Raw genomic sequence first — 23763 nt, 5'->3', positions numbered from 1 at the left:
AAAAAAAAACAAGAGACAAGGTAAGGAATGTCTGTTTTCATTGTCTTTTTCCACTGGCTGATATTTTAACTACATATATAAATCCCTTTAAGAAAATTAAGGTTATGGGAGGGGGTATGGGGGTAGGAAAGGGACGGTGGAATGAGATGGACATCATTATCCTAAGTACATATATGAAGACAAAATGGTGTAACTCTACTTTGTGTACAAACGGAGATGTGAAAAATTGTGCTCTTTATGTGTAATATGAATCGTAATGCATTCTGCTGTCATATATGACAAATTAGAGTAAATTTAAAAACATGAATTCCTAGGGGGGGCAGGGTTGTGGCTCAGTGGTGGAGCGCTTACCTAGCATGTATGAGGCACTGGGTTCAATCCCCAGCACCACATAAAAAAATAAATAAAATTTAAAAAGAAAAGAAAAATAAGGTTATTGGAGAATAAATGGGAAGTATGAAAGGAGGTAGAAAATGCTAAGTGTCAATAGTTTAGCTGGCTATGGAAGGAAACAGTGATAGGATTGTACCAGTTGAAGGCAGAATTTGGCTAAAATGGAAGGTGCCAGAGCATATTTATATCCTGTGTGGAAATATCCTGTGTGAAAAGGAGAAGCTGCAACATCAGAGAGCAAAGAGATAACCAGTGATGAGACCCTGGAGGTCAAAGAGAAACACTAAACTTTATCTTTTCTGGGAAATTTTTGGACTCATTCATTCCTATTCACTGGGAAATTCTCTCTATACCCCTCTCCTCCTTACCTCATGCTCCTCAGTCTCTCTCCACACCCCCAACCACCCTGTAGCCTCTGACACACATTTCTTTTTCTTTCTCTTTCTCTTCCTCCTCCTCTACCACTACCACCACTTCCTCCTCCTCCCCCTTCTCCTCTCTCTTCTCCTCCTCTCCCTTCTCCTCTCTCTTCTCCTCCTCCCCCTTCTCTTCCTTCTTCTCCTCCTCCTCCTTCTTCCTTTTCTTGTTTTCTCTCCTTCTCCTTCTTTTCCCTAGTTCTGGGGATGGAGCCCATGGCCTTGTGCATGTTATGCAAGTGCTCTACTACTGAGATAAATCCCAGCCCACATGTGCTCTTATCTATATTCCAATCTAGAAAGTCACATTCCTTCCCCAGTATTCTGAATCTATGAGGAATTAGAAATTCAAGTCATTTTATATTCTTGGACATGTTTTCATTTCTCTAAACTCATACTTTCCTCACATTATAAAACAAAACTATCTATTCATTTACTTGAACACATTCAAATAATAGATCTTGATGCATACAATAAAATCCCTAGGAAGACCCCAGTTGTTGCCCATCAACCAGCCCTCCCTGTAAATTAATGGGAATGCCAAGAGAAATTGAATAATCCTATTGAAGCAAATAACCTGAATATGAAGCTCACATATTGTCAAAACACAATAAACATTTTTATGGTTGTGGGTCATATGAGAACATTTTTGGGGAATATGTATGTGAAGTATCCACCATCATGTGCTGAAATAGTTAATACATTTAAATTATCTGAGACAAGGAAGACCAGGGTCTCCTCCGTAGCTATGTTGATTGTGCCCTGAATGTCTCTAGAAGGCACAATCAGATTGAAATCTATGGAAATGACACCTCACACCCAGCCTCTCAACCCCTGGAGTTTTTTTCAAGGTGGGATTGGAGCTGGAGCTATACACATCAGTCATGATGAGACCCCTTTAATTTTACTATACAATATATTTCAGAACAGAGAAAAAAATTAAATTTATAATCACATTCACTTTTGAAGAAGTCCATTAAACTTCATTTTAAAAACATATTCACAAATGGAAGCTGGATTTGGAGTGCATTTAATCGTCTACCTCCTATTCCCAGTAGATTTCACTTCTAATATATGGTTTAAAGCAAAGCTATCCAATGTATAGTTGGTTCTAAAATTATAAAGAAAAACTGCCATGACCATTGCTCTTTATCATTTCTGAAAGTGACTATGTATTGTTCTGCCAAGTTTTCTTAACAGTTGTAATTTGTAGGTGGCTCTATGCCAAGATCTAGATGTATAAACACTAGATGTATAAACACTGTTAAGACCTTTGGAGCATTTTTCCAGCTGATGGTATGAACTTTGAGAAGAAATGACATAGCATGGTATGAGCAGGTAAAAGCAAAGACATCAGCAAGTGACATTAAGATTTTGATAAATCACTGAAGAATGACAGGTAGAATCTAAAGGAATGCAGTATTTGGTTCTTTTGATACCCCCATTTGCTCAAAAATAGTATGTCATGTTACAGTAATACTAAATACTTCACAAATACCCAGGTAGGCATTAATAAAAGCAGCAAATGTCCTTTTTTTTGAAAGGGTTGCTTGTATACTATATGAAAGTGGAAAAATTCCCTTAAAAAATGCAAGTCAGTATTCTAAATGGAAAGTTCTCGAATTATTTAAATTTGTCTTGTCCAAAATCATATTTCTTTTTTTTTTTTAGTGCCAGCTATTGAATCAGGGCCTCATGCATACTAAGCATGCATTCTACCACTGAGCTACATCCCAAACCAAAATAATAATTCTTTTTTTAAAATATTTTTTTAGTTGTTGATGGACCTTTATTTTATTTATTTATATGTGGTACTGAGAATCGAACCCAGTGCCTCACACATGCTAGGCAAGCGCTCTACCACTGAGCCACAACCCCAGCCCCAGAATCACAATTCTTAAAGTGTTTATTTTCTCAGTCTCTTTTTCCCACCCCCTTTTAAATTTTCAATCCCATTATATGGCATGTCTTTAACATGGTTGCTCAATGTTTGTTTGTTTGTTTTTTAATACCTTTATTTTTATGTGGTGCTAAGGATGGAACCCAGTACCTCACATGTGATAGGCAAGCTCTCTACCACTGAGCCACAACTTCAGCCCACTCAATGTTTTTAATACATATTCTGAGAAATGATGAATAGTAGGAAATGAATATGATTAAAGGGCCTGTGAATACTATGAGGCATCTATATCTACTACCACTACAAACAATTCAAGCGCAAGTTCTGCAAAGTATAGGAAATGTGGTGAGGAGAACACAAAGAAAAATGTGTTTGTTCATGGACTAAAAACTAATCATACATCTTTTTTTTTTTTTAATTACTTTTTCCCAAATATCAAGATCAGGTGCTATTCATACAATTTTGAAATTCTAACAATTCCAAAATGGAAAAACAAAAATTTGTAACTTTATAGTTATTGTACTTCTGTAAAGTTGACCTACTTAATTCCAAACTTTTGGCAAAGGTACTGTCTACATAAGACCTTAGTGTGCTAAGCTATGGGTTACTAACCTTGAGCTCATTTGTTGTTATGTGACTACAAAGCACACTGTCCACTTTAACATGGTTAGTCTCACAAATACAGTTAGAATTTGCATTCACAGTCTGTTTCATGCTTATTAACACATGCTTAAAATTAAAGAAAATGATTCAAACATGAGAAAAACTGACAGGAATAATAATGTATTTCTCCACCCCCACCACACACACACACACACACACACACACACACACAAATCTTGAACTGTTTCTACATTTGCAAGTAGAGTCCACATTTAACAGAGTAAAATATTTGGACTCAATTAAGCTATGCATGATGTCATTTTTTTCTTGGCATTAATGTATCCGAATTTACTTTCTTCTATTTTCTATCCATCACAATTTCTGTTGAGCTATAAATGGTCGTTTAGCAACTCTAAAGTGCTCCACAACTTAAATCAGTCACACACTTGAATGGAGCACGAGTCTGACATTAATATTTCTAAAATTACTATGACATTCTGGGAATCTTTTGTAGGTGGCCGAAACTTCTACAATGTACACAAACACACAAGAATAAGTCAAACTCTGTTTTTAGGATTCCATAGTTCGTTTCCATTTTATTTCACATTCAAGTTCTTTCCTGAAATCATTTTAGAAGCTTTGTTTCTGCAATGTTTTAGAGGTTCGAGCCCTGTGATAGCTATGCAATTCTTTTTCCAGCACACTAATTCAGTATTTGATAAAGGCAAGTGACAATTACTAAACTATGTCCTATTTTAGAGTTTTTGAAAAATAAAAAATTACCATAGAACAATACCTGTTAAATTTGGCTTATGATTAGAAATTATGTGAGTCAGCCTTTAAGAATAGGTGGTACAGTCCCCAAATTTTACTGATGAACAAACTGAGGGTTTCTTAATTGGTGGGCTAATTGATAGATCCACTTGCTAGAAGCAAAATTGAAACTAGAAGTCAGGCTCCGCCACAAGCCCAACATCCTCAACAAACCACACAGCAAACAGCAGTTTGGGTAATTACTTCTGTTCCCCAAGCATCAAAACAAATGCACAAAATAGGAAAGAAACATGGCTATTAGTTGGTTATTTTATAAACAAGGTGTTTAAAACTTAAATTAGTACATGTAAAGAGTTGGCACAAACAGATGAAGACTCATTTTCACAGCAGCAGTAGCATCTGCACAACATACCCCCTTAGCCACTGCCCTCAGCCCTTCCCCCCTCCAAGAGAGGTAGTGCTGCTGGCTGCAGATTTCTTCAGCTCTATTTTCATAGACTGAGTCTCAGCTCGAGGCTCGAATTTGGTCAGATTTCCTGCTCCTGGGGCTGCCACTACTGGCTTTCCTGCTTTCATACCTTTTGACATAGGAATGCGGGTAGGTGTAGGCCGCTGGGATGACCCATCTTGTCCTGACTGTAAGAGAAAACAGAAGGGAGATGTAAGTTTCCCCTGAACATGCCATCCATTTGAATGTCACAAGACTCTTGACACACAGAAACACCCACAGGTGACAACCCTTCCCCAGAAGAAAAAAAAAAAAAAGGAGTTTAAGAAACTTGGAATTGGTATCTAATTTGCTCTGGTTATGTCCTTTTTTCCTCTCTAGAAACATCTATGTTGAATAATCTTCTCTTTTTAAGTACTACCCTACCTCCTCTATCCTTTCTGAAGATGGCCTTAAGGTCCATTTCATGGCAAAAATATCGGCCATCAGGTATAAACTCAGGCAATTTTACTTGTACTGTTCCACAAATTATCTCCACTCTCCCTTCTTCCCTCCATTTCAGATGAAGCAGCTCTCCTTTCATTCCTTATGACTTCAGGTGACTGTCATTTTTCATTGTCATTGCTGACCTTAAAATCCTAACACTCTCTTGTTTGGATTTCTTATGTGAGTCTCACCAGTTCATCTCCTGTCTCTGATGATTTCTTTTCGATCTCTTGCTGGCTCCTTGTTCTACCTTGTCTGCCTTCTAAATGTGAGTGTCATCATGTCCTATTCTCAGCCATTTCTAAGTTTTACACTCACCCTTAGAATCCCCTTAGTTTGTCCCAGTATGTCCAAGTACTAGAACCTCAAGCCTTCAATTCTCTCTTGAAATGCAGATCTGTATTTCCAGCTACTTACTGGAAATTTACAGCATCCCCCAGTCATCTAAAAATAACATGTCTCAAACATTGCTTATCCTCTTCTTTAAAGAGTTAGTCTCCCTATGCTGCTCATCCAAGACATCCAGACAACCAAACCAGAAACCTCAGAGCCACCCTCTATATTCAATTTGTCATGAAATCTTTTCAATTCTATCTTCAGTATATCTCTGTCCTCATTTTCACTTCAAGTCATCTCTTGCCTAGAGAATTGCAGTAGCATTGCCTTTAGCAGCCATCCCCTCCAATTTATCTTTTAAATAGTTTTCTAGACAAGTCTTTCTCAAATAATGTAATGTTTTTCATGATCATAACCCTTTCAATGGCTCCCCTTTGCCACTCCATGAAATTAAATATCAATTTCATAAAACACGTCTGTGCCTTCAATATCTGACCCAAGTGTACTTTTCCATTTTCTGCACTTGGATTTTCTCTATGCTCCCAGCACAGTGGGATGCTCAATATTTCCCAAAAATGCCAGGCTGCTTCACATCCTAATGCCTTTGCACATACTGTTCTGCCTTCATATTCCTATTATTTTCCTTCTTGAAAATCCCACCTTATCTGTGAAGACTTCTCTGGTGGGTCCTTTGGGTATACCTGTTTCAGAACCACTAAGTAAGTTCCAGTCCTGCCTCTCCCACTCAGTCAAGTACTTCTAAAGTCCTCTTCACATGCCAACACCTAATACCATGGTCAAAGCATAGCTGACACTCAACAAATGTGGAATGAACAAGTGCACACATGAACTAGCCTGATGACATTTTCAAAGGGGTGTCCTAAACCTTTTGTTGTCCTTGCTCTAATGGGATCTGGTATACCTAAAATAAATGGGCTACAATTCAGACCTTTAGAAATCTTAGGCAACTGTTTTGAAATCCTATTTATGTATTGGGTTTAATAGGTGGTCCAAAATGTTGCTACAGAAGGTAAGGCTATCCTGATAGGATACTCAAAATAGGAATGAGATGTTACAACAGAAAATCTACTTCAAATTACAATAATTTACATCCCCACAACGTTTTTATAAAATGCAGCAGAAAGAAGCAAGACCCTACATAACCAAACTATGCTCTGTGTTGCCTAAAAAGCAGTCCTAAATCATTTGAGAAGGGCAAATAATTTTGAATGCTATTTGGCTTCTGTAGAGCCAGTAATGAAAAGCTTTACTGGCAAAGCAATTAGTAATTCACACTTCGAAGTCTGTCTTGAGTCTGAATTTTGGCAAAGAGAATTAATGTAAATTATATTGAGCATTTAGGGAAATAAGCCACAGTTTCTATATTTAAATCATGACTTTCCTGTCTTTAAGAGATTTCAATATATGCTATAGAATTTGTTCAAAATTCCGAGCCTAGAGATCATAATTTCTAGTCTATTAGCTTAAATTAATATCTAAATAATTCATGCTCTTCTATAAGAATCTTGTCCCCAATAAATAAAGACAATCACTGGAAGTATTTTGAAAAATATAACTTCTTTTTAAGCCCTAGTGTTTGCACTTTGAACATTTTTTAAAATAATCATTCCTGCTAGTTATCGAATAAATATTTATAAAGTGCCTGCTCTCTGCAAGGTAGTTCTTTTTTTTAATAATTAAACACCAAATTTTAATTATTTTTCAAAATATGTATCTGTTTTCTACTATCAAGAAAAAAAGGTAATTCTTAATCATATAAAAATCACTTTTTTTCCTTTAAAAAAAGTTTTTTATATCAAAATATTTTAATCTTATTTTGTGAATAAAGCATGGCTATGACCATACACAATCACATATAGTATATTTTAGGTTTTAGAAATATAACCTAGGAACTGTTTTAGTTCTTCTTGAATATTGACTGTTTCCTCCTGTCATCATTTTAAAAAGTATTTTAAACATAAAAATCAAATTTTAAACCTCAGGATTACCCTGTGCTGCCATTTCAAAGAGCCCATCTTTGCAAGTATTTGAAGTGTCTCCACAATTTACATGAATAAATGAAAATTTCCCTCAAAATTGGCCCAATTTATCAAAATATTAGATTGCTTAATTTTCATCTATCAGTGTAGATGGTGCTACAGGAAACATCAGTGAGTGGGGGAGGTACACGGCTTTGATTTATTGTGGGTGCTGAGTTAGTCTCACTCCTTACTTCTCCATCCTCCTCTGGCCAGGGCTTTGGAACCTCTTATACTCACCACTGACTGGGTTCCTCGAGTAGATGAAGTTGTGACTGGTGTTATGGTGATGGTGCTCGTCACTTTGCTCGCACCAGGTCGTGAAGAGAGATGGTTCCTGGGAGAGCGAAGGACAGTGCCAGTGGAAACCTCCTTTTCAGCTGTCACGTTGACTGGCCGAACAGTAATAACTGGACTAGCTCCTTCAGCTGAAGTCCCAGGGGATCGTTTAAACTGGGAACCTAAGTGAATGTGAATCTTATTGTCTTCCGTGGTTATGATATTGGCATTGGAATTGTATTTTCGTACTGGAGGTGGAACAGTCTGTTTTTCGGGGGTGACTTTAAGGATAGTCCTTCCCATGGGCATTTCCTGGGATTCTGGAGAAACTGCAATTTCGGCTGGCGCTGCAGAAGTAGACACCGTCATTATCTGAATGGGGGATGTGGGCCTGTCTGCAAACGTGCCTCTTCCACTTTCTGGGGTTTTCTCTCTGGAAAACGTCGTAATTGTGACTGGGGACATGGCTCTTTCTGGGCCAAGAGTAGGTTCTGCACTTTTTGTTTTTTGAGACATAACATTTGGTGATGGAATAATGGTTATCCTTGGTTTCTGATTCCCTAATGTAGGAATGACGGTGGTACTAGAAAAAAATTCTTCAGATGTGGGACTGGTTATCTCCAAAGTGGCAGTACTGTTCTCGTGATCTGGTGTCACTCGGATATGCAAGGGCTGGCCCTGCTTTGGTGAAAGAACTAGTTCTCCTGGGTGCCCGGAAGTGGAATTTGTTCGAGGCCCTTTCTCCTGCGTGATTGATGGGCCGTTTTCCCTTTTTCTCATCCACGGAATCCACGACTTTCTCATAGTGAGCTCATTTGCTGCTGGAGGATACCTGTCTAGGACAGAGGATCGTTCCATGGGCTTTTTCAGTCCTACCTGTCGAAGATTGCTCATGATGTGATTTTCTTCTTGGAAGGATTTTCGTATGAATACAGCCGGCGTTTCTTCCTCAGCTGTCTCGCTGCCCACGGCCTCTGTCTGCACCCCGGTGGACGTCACAGGCACATCCACCATTCTTCTCCCATTCACGCTGGGTCTGAGAGCGCGGCTGTACCGCTTAGAAAGCTCCAACTCTTTGGTCAGATTGAGGACCTCCTGCCCCATGTTTTTGTTCTTATTTTCTTCCTCCATAAATCTTTGTTGAAGGACTGAATAATCTACTTGGAGCTGAGAAAGCTGATCTTCTTTGTTCATTAACTCGTGAATTTTCTCTTTGAGAGCTTGTACCTCGGCTTTCAAATCTCTACTCTTAGCCTCTTCCAATCGAAATCGGTGTCTCAGCTCAGCTTCCTGGCTCACAGCCTCCCCTTTCTCTATTGCTTTGTTCTTGGCAATTTGGTGCTTGATCTCCTCTAACTGCTGAGAGAGGAAGTTAGCTTTATCCTGCTCAGTTCTGAATTTCTGCTCCAACTGATCATACTCATCCTCTGTCTTCATCAGATCCCCTTCCACTACTTCCAACTGTTGGAGACGCTTCTTCAGCCTCTCAATTTCAAGGGTTAGTTCCTTAATCTTATTATCTTCTGGGCAGGTGAGCTCAGGTCCTTTTCGAGACCTTCCTCTTGTTATTTCTCTTTCCACTTCTTCCATACCATCAAGTCTCTTCTTTAACAAATCAACGCTGCAGCTTAATTCAGAGGATTTTTCTTCTTCACTTTTCAGTTTACCTATCAACTCATCTCTCTCCTTTGTCAAAGTGTACACCTTTTCCTCCATTTCAGATTTCAGTTTTAAAAGTTTCTTACTTTCTTCGATTAATTTTTCAGTTACATCCATAACTTTGCCTTGTTCCACCTTAAAATTTTTATTGAGTCCATCCACTTTTCTCTCTTCTTGCTTTATTTTTTCCATCATATTTTTCCTTTCATCAACCAGCATCACTGTAAATGACTTCAGCTTTGTGAGATCATCTTTGAGGCTCAATTCTGCCTTTTCCAGTCTACTTTCAGAACACTCAAGTTCTTTAACTCGACTTTTAACTACCTCCAATTCATTTAGCAGGTCTTTGGTTAAATTCTTTTCTTTCTCCAGATTTAAGTGTAGCTGGGAGCATTCAGATTTACTCTTGCTAAATGCTTCTTCCAGTTTCTCCAGTTCAGACATTCTCTTCTGTAACTTCTCAACTTCAAGTTTGAGCTCCTTACTATGGTGTTCTTCCTCTTGCAGTTTCTTCCTCAGTTCCCTGCACTGGGATTCAGTTTTCGTGATCTCTTCATCTTTACCCTCCATTTCCAGCACACGCTTTCGGAGATTTTCCACTTCTGCCATGAGGCTGGAGTTTCCACATTCCCCTTTGGCAATTTTATCTCTCAATTCCTGAAGTTCTTCCTCTGCCTTTTGAAGATTTTTATTGGTCTCTTCTAGCTCCTCAATTCTTTGAGATAAGCCAACCAGCTTCAGTCTAAGTTGCCTGTTGTGAGACTCTTGGTTAGCCAATTTAGCATTCATCTCTTCATGCTCTTGAGAAAACCTAGAAGCCTTGTGTTCAAAGTCCACTTCTAACTTGAGCAGTTTCTGTCTGTCTTCTTTGGATTTGGAAGTAATGGCTTTGAGCTTTTCTTCTTCTTCCCTCAGTTTCTGAGTAAGATCCTGTACCTTCTGGCTTTGCAGGCCAAGTTGTTCAATGTGCATTTGTCTTTCATCCACCAGCATGAGTGCAAAGGACTTGAGTTTGACAAGCTCATCTCTTAGTTTATTGAGACGCTTAGCATTTTCCTTTTCTTTGCGGGCTTGGTAAGCCTTTTCTTGTTCAAGGAGCTTTTTCAACCTAGAAAACAAAATATATCTATATATTAAAAGATTAATCAACAAATAGATTTATCTTAGTTATTAAATAAAAAAACAAAATATTACCACAATAAATCCCTTATAAACAGCTGTAATATCAACTACAAGTAGCCATTAATGAAACTGATTAGAAAAATCAGGAGACTGGTTACCTTTAGAGAGGGTAGTAACTCAAAAGGGGCCTGAGTTTGTTTCATTATTTACACGCTGGTTATAGAGGATTGTTCAGTTTATGAAATTTCATAAGCTAAACACTTAAAGAATACCTTCCACATGAATTTTTTAATAACTATTAAGTAAAATAAAAGTTGTGCAATAATAATGACTATTATATGTATTATATGCCTTCTGTATTCTAGGCAGTAATATCTACTTTATTCTCACAACTCTGTGAGATATGTGTTGCTACCATCATTCTCAGGAGGAAAATGAGCCGTGGGATTATCCATATATCACACAGTTAGTCAGCAACAGTGCTGGGATACCAACTCAGCCAGTAGGGCTCCAGAATCCTTACTTATCTCTGCATCATTCAACTCCAAGAGAAAATTTTACTTAAGTGAAAGAGAAGATCCAGAAAAGAAGAACTTTTGAGTTTTATTTTTTAAACCCTTAAAATAAATTATGCAGCTATCTATGTGATAGGGACAAAGCAAGACAGACCATCTGATACACAAAAAAATGATCTACATAAGTTGATTTTAGTTGACATCAGAACTGGCAAAGGATTTGGTCTCAGTTTTCTGATTTAAACAAATTTTCTTAATAAAGAACTAGGTCAAGAGGAAAACTGAATCAGTACAAAAATGTGGTAGTTGTAGGAATCGTTATGTTTCATATGTATGAAATGCATTTTCTCTATGATGTATGTAAATAGCTTTAAAAACAAGGAAATATGTATGCCAGAGAAACTATTTACCATTCTTGTGTTGGTCATTTAACTTGTATCAGATTTTTCTTTTTTTTTTTTTTTTTTGTACCAGGGAATGAACCCAGTGGGGCTTAACCACTAAGACAGATCCTCAGCCATTTTTATATTTTATTTTGAGACAGGCTGTCAGTTGCTTAGGGCCTCACTAAATTCCTATACTGGCTTTAAACTCACAATCCTCCTGCTTCAACCTCCCAAGCTGCTGGGATTACAGGTGTGTGCCACTACACCCAGCTTGTATCAGTTTTTAATAGTTTTCTTTATATACCCACAGAAACGTATCTACCAGCCAATGGTGGCTCATACCTGTAATTCCAGTGGCTCTGGAGGTTCACTGAGGCCAGAGAATTTCGAGTGCAAAACCAGCCTCAGCAATTTAGCAAGGCCCTTAACAGCTTAGCAAGACCCTGTCCCAAAATAAAAAAATTTTAAAAAGGATTGGAGATGTGGCTCAGTGGTTAAGCACCTTGGGTGTGTGTGTGTGTGTGTGTGTGTATGTATATTATATATATTATATATTTTATATATATCATATATTAGTGTAAGAATGCATCTCAGTACTTAATGTTTATAAGTTATAAACAACCACTAATCTGTATCTATTAGTTTTATATATATTTTATTTTTTCAATGTACTTCACACCTTTATTATTTGAATTGATTCATTCCACACTTATGACTATATTAACTGTTAGTCAAGTAAATATTATTTATCTCACATTGCATTATGTAAGAAATGATTGGATATAGCTATAGATGATATTTATAATTAGAGCCATTTCCAGATAATTACCATAGAAATGATTCTGATGATGTCATTAAGATTTTTTATAGAATTTGTTTTATAGAACATATGCTGTAGCTAAATATCTCTTAATTAAACACAGCTTCCAAAAATCATTATGATTTCTTCTCTAAAATGAAAGGGAAAGATAGTTTTCAAATCCTATAAACTCACATGAACAATACTGTAATAGCTTAATTAAGTGTTGTTCTTACATATGTTAAAGAGCACTTTATTAATCATCTTATTACATGGAGGAATAGAGTGACTTAAATATTATAGAAACCATAAAATTGGTTAGTAATAAGGCTGAAGGAGGTGAAAGCAAAATGGGGAAGATGAGAAAAAGGGAGCTGACATTTTCAGGTGGCATTGGGGGCTACTGACAAGAAAATCTGTCTCCGGGGAACAGATTTTTCAGGTCCTAGAGAATTTCTAGTCTTAATATTATTCAAGAGGCTCTTAAAAGCTCATTCGAAACTCTAATTTTGGCTAATACTTAATTCTAAATAAATAAATAAAGGATAAAAAGAAATTTCCCTATATGATATGTTAAGTGCCTTATTATTTCACTTAATTTTCACAATAATCCTTTAAGCAAGGCAATACTGTACCATTTTGTAATAAGGGATATCATTGGATTTAATTAAAGGAACATAGCTATGAAGAGCAGATTGGGATTTTGTATCATTCCCTGGTACAAAAAAAAAAAAACCTGTATATTTGAACAAATATTGTTTGTTCCTAACAATGCTATTCCTCAAATAGATATGTTTGCTAGACAGTTCACATCTACAATACTTAGGTTAACTTCATCTTGCATGGTTCAATCTATCTTAGATTTGTCAAGATCCCCTTTGGACTCTTTTCATACAACATTTCAGCTTATTCCTAGCATTGTGTCACTGGTCAAATGACCCCAATCATTAATAACAAGACAGGTCAATGCACAGAGCCCTCAAAACACTCTCAAGATCTCCCTCCTGCTGACATCAATCCATTCAGTAGCATGGATGAAGTCATTCAATTAGCTCTTGAGCCCACTGGACTATTCATTCTTTACTTCTTCAGAGCTCCCAATCTTCCCTTGTGAACCTGTTCTAATTACATCTTCCTCATGGCAATCAAATACAACCAGTCCTTCCTGTTGCTTATGTTCTGAATTTAAAGTCATTGTTGAGTCCTTTATTTATTTCACATCCCTACATTTAGTTTCTCAACAAATTATGTCAATTCTATCATCAAATTACATCCCCAAATCAATTACTTCTCACCTCCTCCATTCCTATCACCCTGGCCCAAGCCACCATTGCTAAAGCCCCCTAATCTGACTCCCAGCTTCTACTCCTGCCCCTCAGTGTTTTATCTTCCAAAAAGCCTGGATGATCCTAAAGTGAAAGAAAAAAACGGGGGGGGGGGGCAAATTAGATCATATCAATCTGCTTAGAAATGGAAGGAGAAACAGGAAAATGGATATAGAAAACATGCAGAATTGGATCAATATTTTAATGATATTAAACACACACAAGAGCTATTAACATGCTTCCTCTTAATTTAAAGCTCTTTGGTTTTTCTTTTAGCCACAGTTCAGTTAATAAAGAAAAAACTGATAGTATGCCAGTATTAATAAATGAAAAAGTAATTATACAATACTACAAAATAATGGATGTAGATACTGCTCATCAATGTCTTTGAAAAGGAGACCTCCAGACATTATATACATATGTACCCATCTCCACCCATAAAATATTCTTGCCAAAAAAATTAGACCTGATCATATCAAGCTGTAACTAATTAGCTATAACTAATTACTAGATTAGTTATAATAATTAGTAATTAACTGTAACTAATTACTAGATTATAGGAAATAGAGGGTCAAGAAACTGCTAAATGACATAACCATTATGAATCAGAAAAATACAAAATGTGGGCAACTGCACATCATGAACAACCTAGTTTCTTCAATAAATACATTGCAGGATGAACAAAGAGCAGGGCTGAGGATCTATAAATTAGAAATTTAGAAGACATATCAACCAATTATCTTTTGGATTCTTATGCACACTTTTTAAAATGATACAATTGGAAAATGTATGTTAAGGAATTATTAAATTTTAGGTTTGATAATGAATTGTAACAATATTTTAATGTCTTTTAGAAATACATATTGAAATATTTGTGAATCAAATGATTTATCTGGGATTTATATCAAAATAATCCAAGGGAATGGGAATAGATGAAATTAGACTGATCATGAGTTAATTACCGAAGCTAAGTATTGCCTGAGTCATTTATTTCCCTTTATGATAGGAGATGTTGTTATTGAGTCGTTTATTTCTCTTTGTGATAGTTCATTATACTTTTCCATCTTTGTAAATGTTTGAAATTTTCCACAATGAAAAATTTTTAATCCCCTTTTGGAATCTTCAACTTTCTTCTCTCCCCCAAGTCTCAGCTCCTTTGGTCTCTGGCCACATTACTACTTATCTTACAGTGTTGTGTAACTCTCAAGTTTGTCTGTGATTGTTAGTGATTCTTTCATTCCTTCCCATGTTTACAAAATTGACTTTGTAGAGACTCTTACTTTTTCTTCCTTATTGGAATTCATTTGATGCTTAGTCAAATTTATGTTAGAGAAAATATCCTTACTATGTTCTGTTCTACAGATACTTGTTAATATCTCTTTCCTTTTAAAAGTCTAAGGTCAAACTTTTGGGTGGAAGAAAGAGGAAGTAAGAGTTTTTTAACCTTATCCGAATGTTGCATTTTTTTGATGACCACCATACTTGGAACAGTTGTCCATCTGTGTTCCTTAAGCTTCAGGGGTGCACACTTTCCTCTAGTCATACCCACTTCTCTTCTTTGGAAAGCAATTGGTGGGAGATTTTATGAATCTATCTCCCCAACATTCTTGACACTTCCACTTTTTAATCATTTCTCCACATTTGTCAGCATTAGTCCCAGAAAAGCAATTGTGTCTTTGCTTCCTTAATATGTTGTCACTTGTCACCATCCTAATCCATCAGACCCCATTTTGATATACTGATGTCACTGAAAAGTCATCCTAGGCTTATTTCTCAGCCAGTCCATACCAATTTCCATTCTCAGCACACTGTTCTTCAATCCTGGTATGTATGTTTCTCTGTCTTTTGAGAAAGGGGACAGGTTAAAACTAGAAAGGGCATGACAGTAATTAAAGATGAATGAACCTCAAAAGAGGCAAGCTTGCATGCAATTTGAAGTCTTCAGTCACAATGAATTTTCTCCCCACTAGAACACAGTGCAAAGCTAAGCAGCTTGTTGACATGATAGGACATGGTTTTATCAAATCACTCAGGAAGAAGTAATACTTTTTAATAAATCATCTCTGTTCCTCAAGGTAGTGACTTTTATAATAATTATCCAGAAATTATCTAATATCCCCAATATATTGTGCAGGGCTAGACTTAAGGAGAGATGGATGAGTCTCAGTTGTTTAGCTGCAGAGTCAGATCCTATTTTTATTTGAAATTTTGATATTTTCCTTTAATTCTAACTTTTTAAAATAGCACATTAAAATATATCTTGACTACTGACTCTTTTGGCATCCCCTTAAATTTGTATCCCAGGTGCGAGTCTCACTATATCACCCTAGTTGCAATCTGATTACTGGGTGCTAAAGAATAATTTTGTGTGTGTGTTTGTATTTAAAGAAGTGGTAGATCCTTCATAATAGGACATAAACTTTTTAACTTTGTTTTTGTTTTACATTTCTAGAGTAGTGAGGATGAGTTTACAAAAGGCATTATGCACTTTTTCCTCTTCCCCTCTTGTGAATACCAATGGTATTTTAGAGTATCTGATCTAAATTTTTTTTTACCTTAGCCCCAAGCCAAGGGGGCAGAAGGCCTCTCACACCCTTTCCCACTTTGAAAAGAAACTTGGTGTTACAAAAGTGAAAGACAAGACAATAAAACTAGTCAAATTGTTGCCAGTAGCTTTTGTGAACTGCTTTCACTTCATCAGAGATGACCTTGCAATTATATTCGTGATTTTACATTATAGAATAATATCCTGTAAATTTTAAAATAATCCAATGATGTCATTACATTTGCTTCATTAGCATAGTCCAAGTAATGCAAATACCAAACACATCAGAATCTCAGGCAGATTATCACAAATGAAGTTTTACTCTTCATCTGATTTTAGGGGAATTATATATAATTCTGCTCTGAAATAGGCATATTAATGACATAGGTCTCATTGAAAATTATAAACAAGGTTATGCATTATGGACCTTTTGTGGTTAGCCCAATAACTCATCCAAAACTGAACTGATTATGAAGTTAAACCCATAGCAATTTATCTTTAAAATGCACAGATGGCAGCAAATGAAAACCAAAAAAAGCTCATGGCTAATAACAAATTATCCTTGATGAAGATTATGAGATTTACTATTACCAGTTGAGAGCACGTTCCATAGATGTTTGCAAACAGTGGGTGGCAGCCAGACTCCATTGTAAAATACTAATTTAGTCCTCAAGAAAGTCTAGTAACATGCTGATTTAAATTGATAAATGCCATATTTAAAATTAAATCAATTAGTATTCTGCTAGTAAATAGCTCTTCATCATAGTAAAAATGTCTAGGGAATAGGAAGTTATTTTCTCATATAAAACCATAGAAATTGTTAGCCTATTCTGATTGTTTGCTGTCAATCAAGAGGCTAGTGATAAAAAAAAGATATATTAGAAGATAATGTAAAAAAGTGCCATTTAAATACAGCTTTAAGTATAGACTACTGAGGGACACCCAAGTGTGGGGATGTGCATGGAGGAAGTCCTTGCTAGGGGTTTTTGCAACTATTCCCAATACTCATGCTATCAAGGTACAGCCCATAAGGCACCTTTGTGAGAGTTGGATAAAGGTCCCCTTTCTGTGGAACTAGTTTCAGGTTGGGGTATCTTGGGTGATGTACTGAATTAAAACTGAATTTCAACTCCTATCTTTCAGATTCAGGAGCTCTGACAAGCTACCACCTATAAAACTGCAGTGGACTGAATACTTGTATCATACCTCCCGAAATTCAAAAATCCTAATCCTCAATGGAATGGTATTAGAAAGTGGGCCATTGGGAGGTGACCAGGTTATGAGGGTAGAGTCCTTATGAATGGGATTAGTGCCCTTGAAAAAGGGACCCTCAGTGGATACAAAGAAAAAAGAGTCATCTAAAACCAGGAAGAGGGCCCACATCAGAATCTGACCATGCTGGCACCCTGGTGTTGGACTTTCAGCCTCCAGAACTGTGAGAAAAACATTTCTGTTTATAAGTCACCCGTCTATGTTATAGCAGGTTGAACTGACTGGACAACAGTACACAAGAGTCCTACTGGCTTCTTTCTCATCCTTCCAACTTCAGTTTGTATATGCTTCCCCACACATTATTAACAAAAATGAAATAAATGTCTTTTGTTGTTTCCATATTTCCTAAATCATTCAAAGTCCTTTACAGACATTTTCACATTGGTCCAATGAATAGTTTTAAAACTAAAGAAAGCAGGTATTATTCTTTCTTTTTGATGTTTCATGAGGAACAGAAAAAAATATGAACTGTATAAGTTTGTCATCCAAGCATGTGACCTGGAGCTGTCCCTCCCAGTGGCCCCTACATCTTCCCCCCTGCCCCAAAGAGGATTTCCCTTTCCCATTCCCATGGAAGGGTTGCCAAGGTTCATCACACCTAAATTTTGAATGCTCCATCTAGGAGACACTTGTGTGTGACCACAGGTAGCTCTCCCTCACAAAATAAGTCAAATGAAGGTATGTCCTTAGGGAAGCCAGAGAGGAGGGAGGATGTGTAGACACAGGTAGGTTGGTAGGTTTCTTGACATCACGGTCTGAGGATGTTCTCCCACAGGCAAGTGGAGGGGCCTCCTCTGAGGGATGTACTTGGGATCACACAGGTGATGAGGGGAGGAGCCTGAAACAGGAGTGAAATTTCCTAAGACTATTCAAACAAGTTGAGATAATCCAGGAAGTTATCAGATGCCTCCTTTAACTCTGTACATGCATTTATAGAGTACTGTGTACAATACATTATGGGAGTTCCTGGTATCAAAATATATCCTTTTGTGGAGCTGTGGTTGTAGCTCAGTGGTATAGCGCTTGCCTAGTATGTGCAAAACACTGGGTTTGATACTTGGCACCATAAAAATGAATAAATAAAAATAAAGGTATAAAAAATGTTGTATCTGTAATATATATATCCTATTGTAAAACTTTATATTAAGATACTATTTATCTAATTTGTTTATTGGATAAATATTTTAATGAATAAGATTTATTTAAAATAACAGACATGAAGTTAAATAGCAAATTTACTCAAGTACATAAATTGCTTATAGTAGTGAATTTCCATATATTTATTTACTCAGAAAAGTAACCCTCTCCCTCTTTAAAATGGCAGTAGAACTTATTGCCATTGCATCTAAAGGACTTTTTAAAATGTTTTAACTATAAGCTTATGTTATGTTAAATTTGCCTAATAATCTAATAATTATTTAACCCAGTTTGTGAACAACTTTAAAGATATGCCAAAAAAAAGTCACAATAATAAGCAAACTCCAAAACCCCAGACTTAATTTTGTATTCATCTTGACTACTATTAATCTTAGAAAGAAAAGGAAGGAGGAGGAAGAAGAAATGTGAACACCCTTCAGTTGTAGAAAAGATATTAGGTTTTACAAGTAAACAGAAGTTCATCCAGTCACATGGAATTAAGAATCCAGATAGATAAAAGTAGTGAGCTCAAGATTTTCATCCCAGTTGAACTCAAGATTTTCACCACTTTAAACCCAGAGACAAAACATTATTAACAATTAGTGTTACACAAATTAAATCTATACCAATGAAAACCAACGATGCCATCTGCCCTTATATTCAGACTTCTTTAAAATGAGTTATAGGAATCTGAAATCATACTGTAAAAATTTGTTTTTAGTGAAATTAAGTTTTTGCTGTGAAACATTCATGCCCCTTGAAATCCAAAAGAGCAGTAAAGACAAACTGATTATTTTGATCACTCTGCTAAACTCAGACAATGTTTTCTGACAGTTTGAAAAACTACTAAAGTTGAACTTTTTACACAATTATTTAACATAGTCCGAACTTTAAGTACCACTTTGAAATTAAACCTCCTATTTGCTTTAGTATTCTTGTTATCACTGCCACACTGAGTGTTTCAGAACAACAGGGCTTTCTTTGGATCACTATGCATTCTAATTCATTGCCAACTTTTACAGGACTTTTCCACATATACAAGAGATCTGAAGAAAATCCACATAACAACATAAAAAAAATTTTTGAAAACAGTATTTTACCTCAAATAAGTTTTTGCTTATCAAGAAATCATAAATTAGAAAATATATTTATAGTACATAGAAAGGCTATGAAAAGTCTTCAGAACACAAATAGTTGGACTAATGGTAGTAAGAGATTTTTTTTTTCAGTTCTGATACAAACTCCCCAAGGTTTTTGCAGAATGAGATTACTCTTCCCCTCCACAGAAAAACAGGAGCACTCCTCATACCCAAAAGGTGCATGTTGGTCAGTTGCAGTCAAGGATTCCAAGGCATCAGTGACAATCACAATAAGCTGGTAATTTTCAAGGGTTGTCACCATCCACACTCGGTAAAACCTGTAGCCGCAAGCTGAAAGGTTGTGGAGTCCTTACAGCCCTTGTCAGAAGACTGGACACTACGAATGTCCAAACCCTGCTTCCAAGATGCTCTTTGCAATAACACTTAGAAATGAGCTCACTGCCAAGTAAGCCTATTAACAAATGAAATGCTCATGGAGGAGAGCAACCAAACATTCCTTAAATCGGAATAGATCTTGACTTCCTTACCTTAATACTAGGAAGCATAGTAGCTTTGTTTTTGTTTTTGTTTTTTATAAGGGGGTACTGAAGTTTGTTCAACAGCAGCAGGCCCTGCTCAGCCCCCTACTCCATGGGGAATTAACCGTCACATTCCAGCCCTGTCATCAGAACAATGAAAGGTGAATGTTGTGCAAAACAGCTTGGGACCACTAACTGATGATGTCATTCCTCCCTTATATGGTTCATTATTGTGCAGATTTACTTTGGTCTGTGAGAAGGGGTGGAGCTGCCCTGGACTGGAAGGGAAAGGCAGCGATTAAGAAGCCGGCAAGTGAACGGGAATTATGTTCCACACTGAGGAAAATGCACTGGGGAGAGGGGTGAAGTTGGAGAGGAAGAATGAGATAAAGAAAAGATATGCATAAAATGTCAAATGGGCCTCACTCCTGATTTTTCAAACTAGCTAAACTCTTGTCCAGTTCTATTCAGCACACACTGCAATTTAAATAGGGATCCCACTAGAGCCTCATTGGATTCAGCTACAGGGCAGAATTCATGTTTCCACTAACTTGCCTGTGCATTTGTGTATATCTAAATGAAAACACTACAGTGTGGACCACAGAATGCCAAATACCTTAGTTTAAAGATCATTTAAAAATGGTTTTGCCTGAATTTTTTCCCCTAAAAGTGACTTTTAAGTGGGAAAAAAAACCAACCGATACTCTCCATACAAACAAAATGGGTGAATATGTTCAGCCAAATTTCAGTAAGTATCCATGTCATCATTCCTGCAGGATGTTTTCAAAATCTTCTAGCACCTTTAGTTTTCTCTCTTCTTCTTTTTCTCCTCCCACCCTTTATTTTCTTCCTTCTTTTCTTCCTTACCTCCTGAGTGATAAATTCAGTCCAAAAGCCATTAGGTAAATTAAAAGATCCAGCATAATTATTCCTAGCCCATATAGACAGAATATGTATAATACATACATTATGAAATTCCACTTTCATTACAAAGTTAAAATATTAGTCTAGATAACTTTAAAGCTAATAAAATTGTGTACAGTGCATTTTTAAGCCCCCAAATATCTTTTATATTACATAAATAGAAGCTGCTGGGTTATGGCATAGAAAAGAACACGAAGAAAAAATAAGTTTGAGATCAAAATCATTGTTTTCCCTACATTCCTTCACTCATTTTTCCCTTTTGCTCAATCATGCCATCATGCCTTTTTTTTTTTTTTTTTTTTTTTTTTTTGGCAGTACTGAGCATTGAAGCCAGCCTCTAAGCTACATCTCCCCAAGCTTTTTGATTTTTTTTTTTTTTTCCTTTTTTTCTTCTTGAGATAGTGGCACACTAAATTGCCCAGGCTGGCCTCCAACATCAGATCCTCTTGTCTTACACTCCCTGAGTGGCTGGAATTACAGGTGTATATCACTGCAACTGGCTTCTGACTTCTTAATAGCATAAACTGAGTATTTCGAGATTGCAGTACTGAATAAATGTATTTTGATTATTGTCATTTTGATAAAAGGTTACATACAGCAATTTTCATGGATAAGGTAAAATTACTGATACTAATCAGTTCATTGTTTTATTTAACATGGATGGGAAGACTTAAATTGAACACAAAAGAAGAATCTCCACCATGGCCTGATGTATGCAAAGCTGCACTGGTGTTGGGAGAGAGTGGGATCTTGGTCATTGATGGCTGAATCTGGGTGTGGCAACTCCTTAGTAGATAACTGGGGGTATCTTTTAGAACTCTTCTGGCTTCAGTTTACTCAACTGCATAAAAAGGAAATGGATTTTAACTTGCAGACTTGTTATGAGAATTAAATAAAATAAATAAAGGCCACAGAGTCAAACATAAAGTGGGTCCACAACAAATAATAATATTTTTATTCACAGTTTGTTAATTTTGATGATAGCATTTTGCAAAAGTACAAATTAATGTTCTAATTTTGACATAGACAATATAAATCCTTATGATAAAGAGGAAATTAAGGGGTTAGGATTGATTACAATGCAAATGAAGTCTTGCATTCAGTTTGCTTCTGATAATTCAAACTTGAGTTATGGTCCCAGGGAGGCATTGATTATGTTAAAAAACCATATAAAATCAATACTTAGAGATAAATGATAATAGCAAGAGGAAATGTTTTATTACCTTTGAAAAATTTTTTTTAAAAATACCATGAATGTCAATCAGACTTGTTTTTCCTCCCTGTTTAATACCACTAAACAACTACATTTGAGATTAATTTAAACCCCCATTAAAGCTCACTTAAAATGGTCATATTTATCATAATGAATTAACATTCTCTAGTTAACTGACAAATTAGGAGCCTATTGGAAACTAGAAGAAATATTTAAATGGTAAAAAAAAATAGGCTTCTCTAGAGTCACAGTATCTAGAAAATGTCCTACTATTAGACTCTGAGGGGAAGGAATCACATTTTCTGTGTCTTTCTATATTCAGGAAGTACGTTTCATTCATTCATTCAACAAATTTTTAACTGGTTGTCCACTGAGAACCAGGGACTGTCTTGGGCACTGGGGATATGGAGTAAATAAGATAGACAAGGTTCCTGTGCTGATGGTGATAAGCACCCTAGAGAAAGAGGCAGTGTTGTTCAAAGGGAATGACTATGGGCAGGGGGCTTGCTCTATAGAGACTTTCCTCTAGGCAGTGAAAAGTGAGGCTACAGGGTCAGAATGAACAAGCCATGCCAAGAATAGAGGCCAGAGACTCCAGAAAGGCTGCTCCAGGAACATTGCTCCAGGTCCAGGCCTCGATTTATTTAGCCCCAAAACTTAGAAGATTCCATTCCCTAATCTAACCAGAAACATAGCCACTACAGTGGTCCTCTCTTATTCTCATGTTCGCTTTCTGTGGTTTCAGTTACCAGTGATCAGCTACAGTCCAAAAATATTAAATAGAAAATTAGAAAAATCCATATATTTTAAATAACATTGTTAGAGTGTATCATAATTATAATTGTTCTATTTATTTTAGTTATTGTTGTTAATATCTTACTGTGCCTAATTTATAAATAAAACTTTATCAAAGGTATGTGTATATACATATGCTGTGTGTGGCTTTATGCATCCACTGGGGATTTTTGGAACCAATCCCTTATGGATAAAAGCTATATATTACTGTGTCACTGAACTTTCATGCAAGGAATTTGTGGTTGTTTCTATGAGACAAAGAACAAGCATAAATGTACTGCTTGCTAAAAACTGTACGGGTGGCAAAATTTAGTTAGAGATTTGTTTTCATTGGGACATATTATTTGTTATGAGTTGCTAATATTTTCAATAAGATCTGACAACTGGAACCAGAAAAGTTGACTTGGCCTGATTTACCACACGATGGTAAGGAATTGGATTTTATCCTGACAGTTCTGATTTATGAGTAATATGTAGAGAATGTACTTGGGAACAGGGAGGACAAGAGTGGAAACAATACAAAGAAGCTATTGTAGTGCCCAGCCAAGCAATGTGAGAGGAACTTAGATAAGACTTTACCTTGCCACTAGGACAGTGGCAATGATTTGGAAGAAAATTGGATAAAGTACAAATTTTAATTTGGAAATGGAATCAATACAACTCATTGGTGGTTATATTTGTAAAGTGAAGAATGAAAGAAGAACTAAGGATTACGAGGATTTTAATTTGAGTAACTAGGTGAAAGTACTTTTAACAAAAATAGCCATATTGGGAGAAAT

The 23763-nt window shown here is 36.3% G+C and overlaps 1 protein-coding gene across 4 annotated transcripts in view; it reads right to left on the bottom strand.

Annotated features, from left to right (window-relative positions):
• The window catches only part of Filip1 (filamin A interacting protein 1), a 174555-nt gene that overhangs the window by 19030 nt on the left and 131762 nt on the right, over positions 1–23763 (bottom strand). For 3 of the 4 annotated variants that reach the window (XM_048800495.1, XM_015498859.2, XM_048800409.1), the window contains 2 exons: positions 7636–10441; positions 4499–4722 (listed from right to left, as the gene is read on the bottom strand). In XM_048800495.1, coding sequence (XP_048656452.1) covers positions 4516–4722; positions 7636–10441 — 3013 coding nt within the window. In that variant the 3' untranslated portion in view covers positions 4499–4515. The remainder of the gene's footprint in view (positions 1–4498; positions 4723–7635; positions 10442–23763) is intronic. The other variant, XM_048800529.1, reaches the window with a different exon arrangement.

This window comes from Marmota marmota, unplaced genomic scaffold (assembly GCF_001458135.2).
Source record: "Marmota marmota marmota unplaced genomic scaffold, marMar, whole genome shotgun sequence".
NCBI lineage: Eukaryota > Metazoa > Chordata > Mammalia > Rodentia > Sciuridae > Marmota > Marmota marmota.
This window is presented reverse-complemented; position numbering and strand designations above follow the sequence as displayed.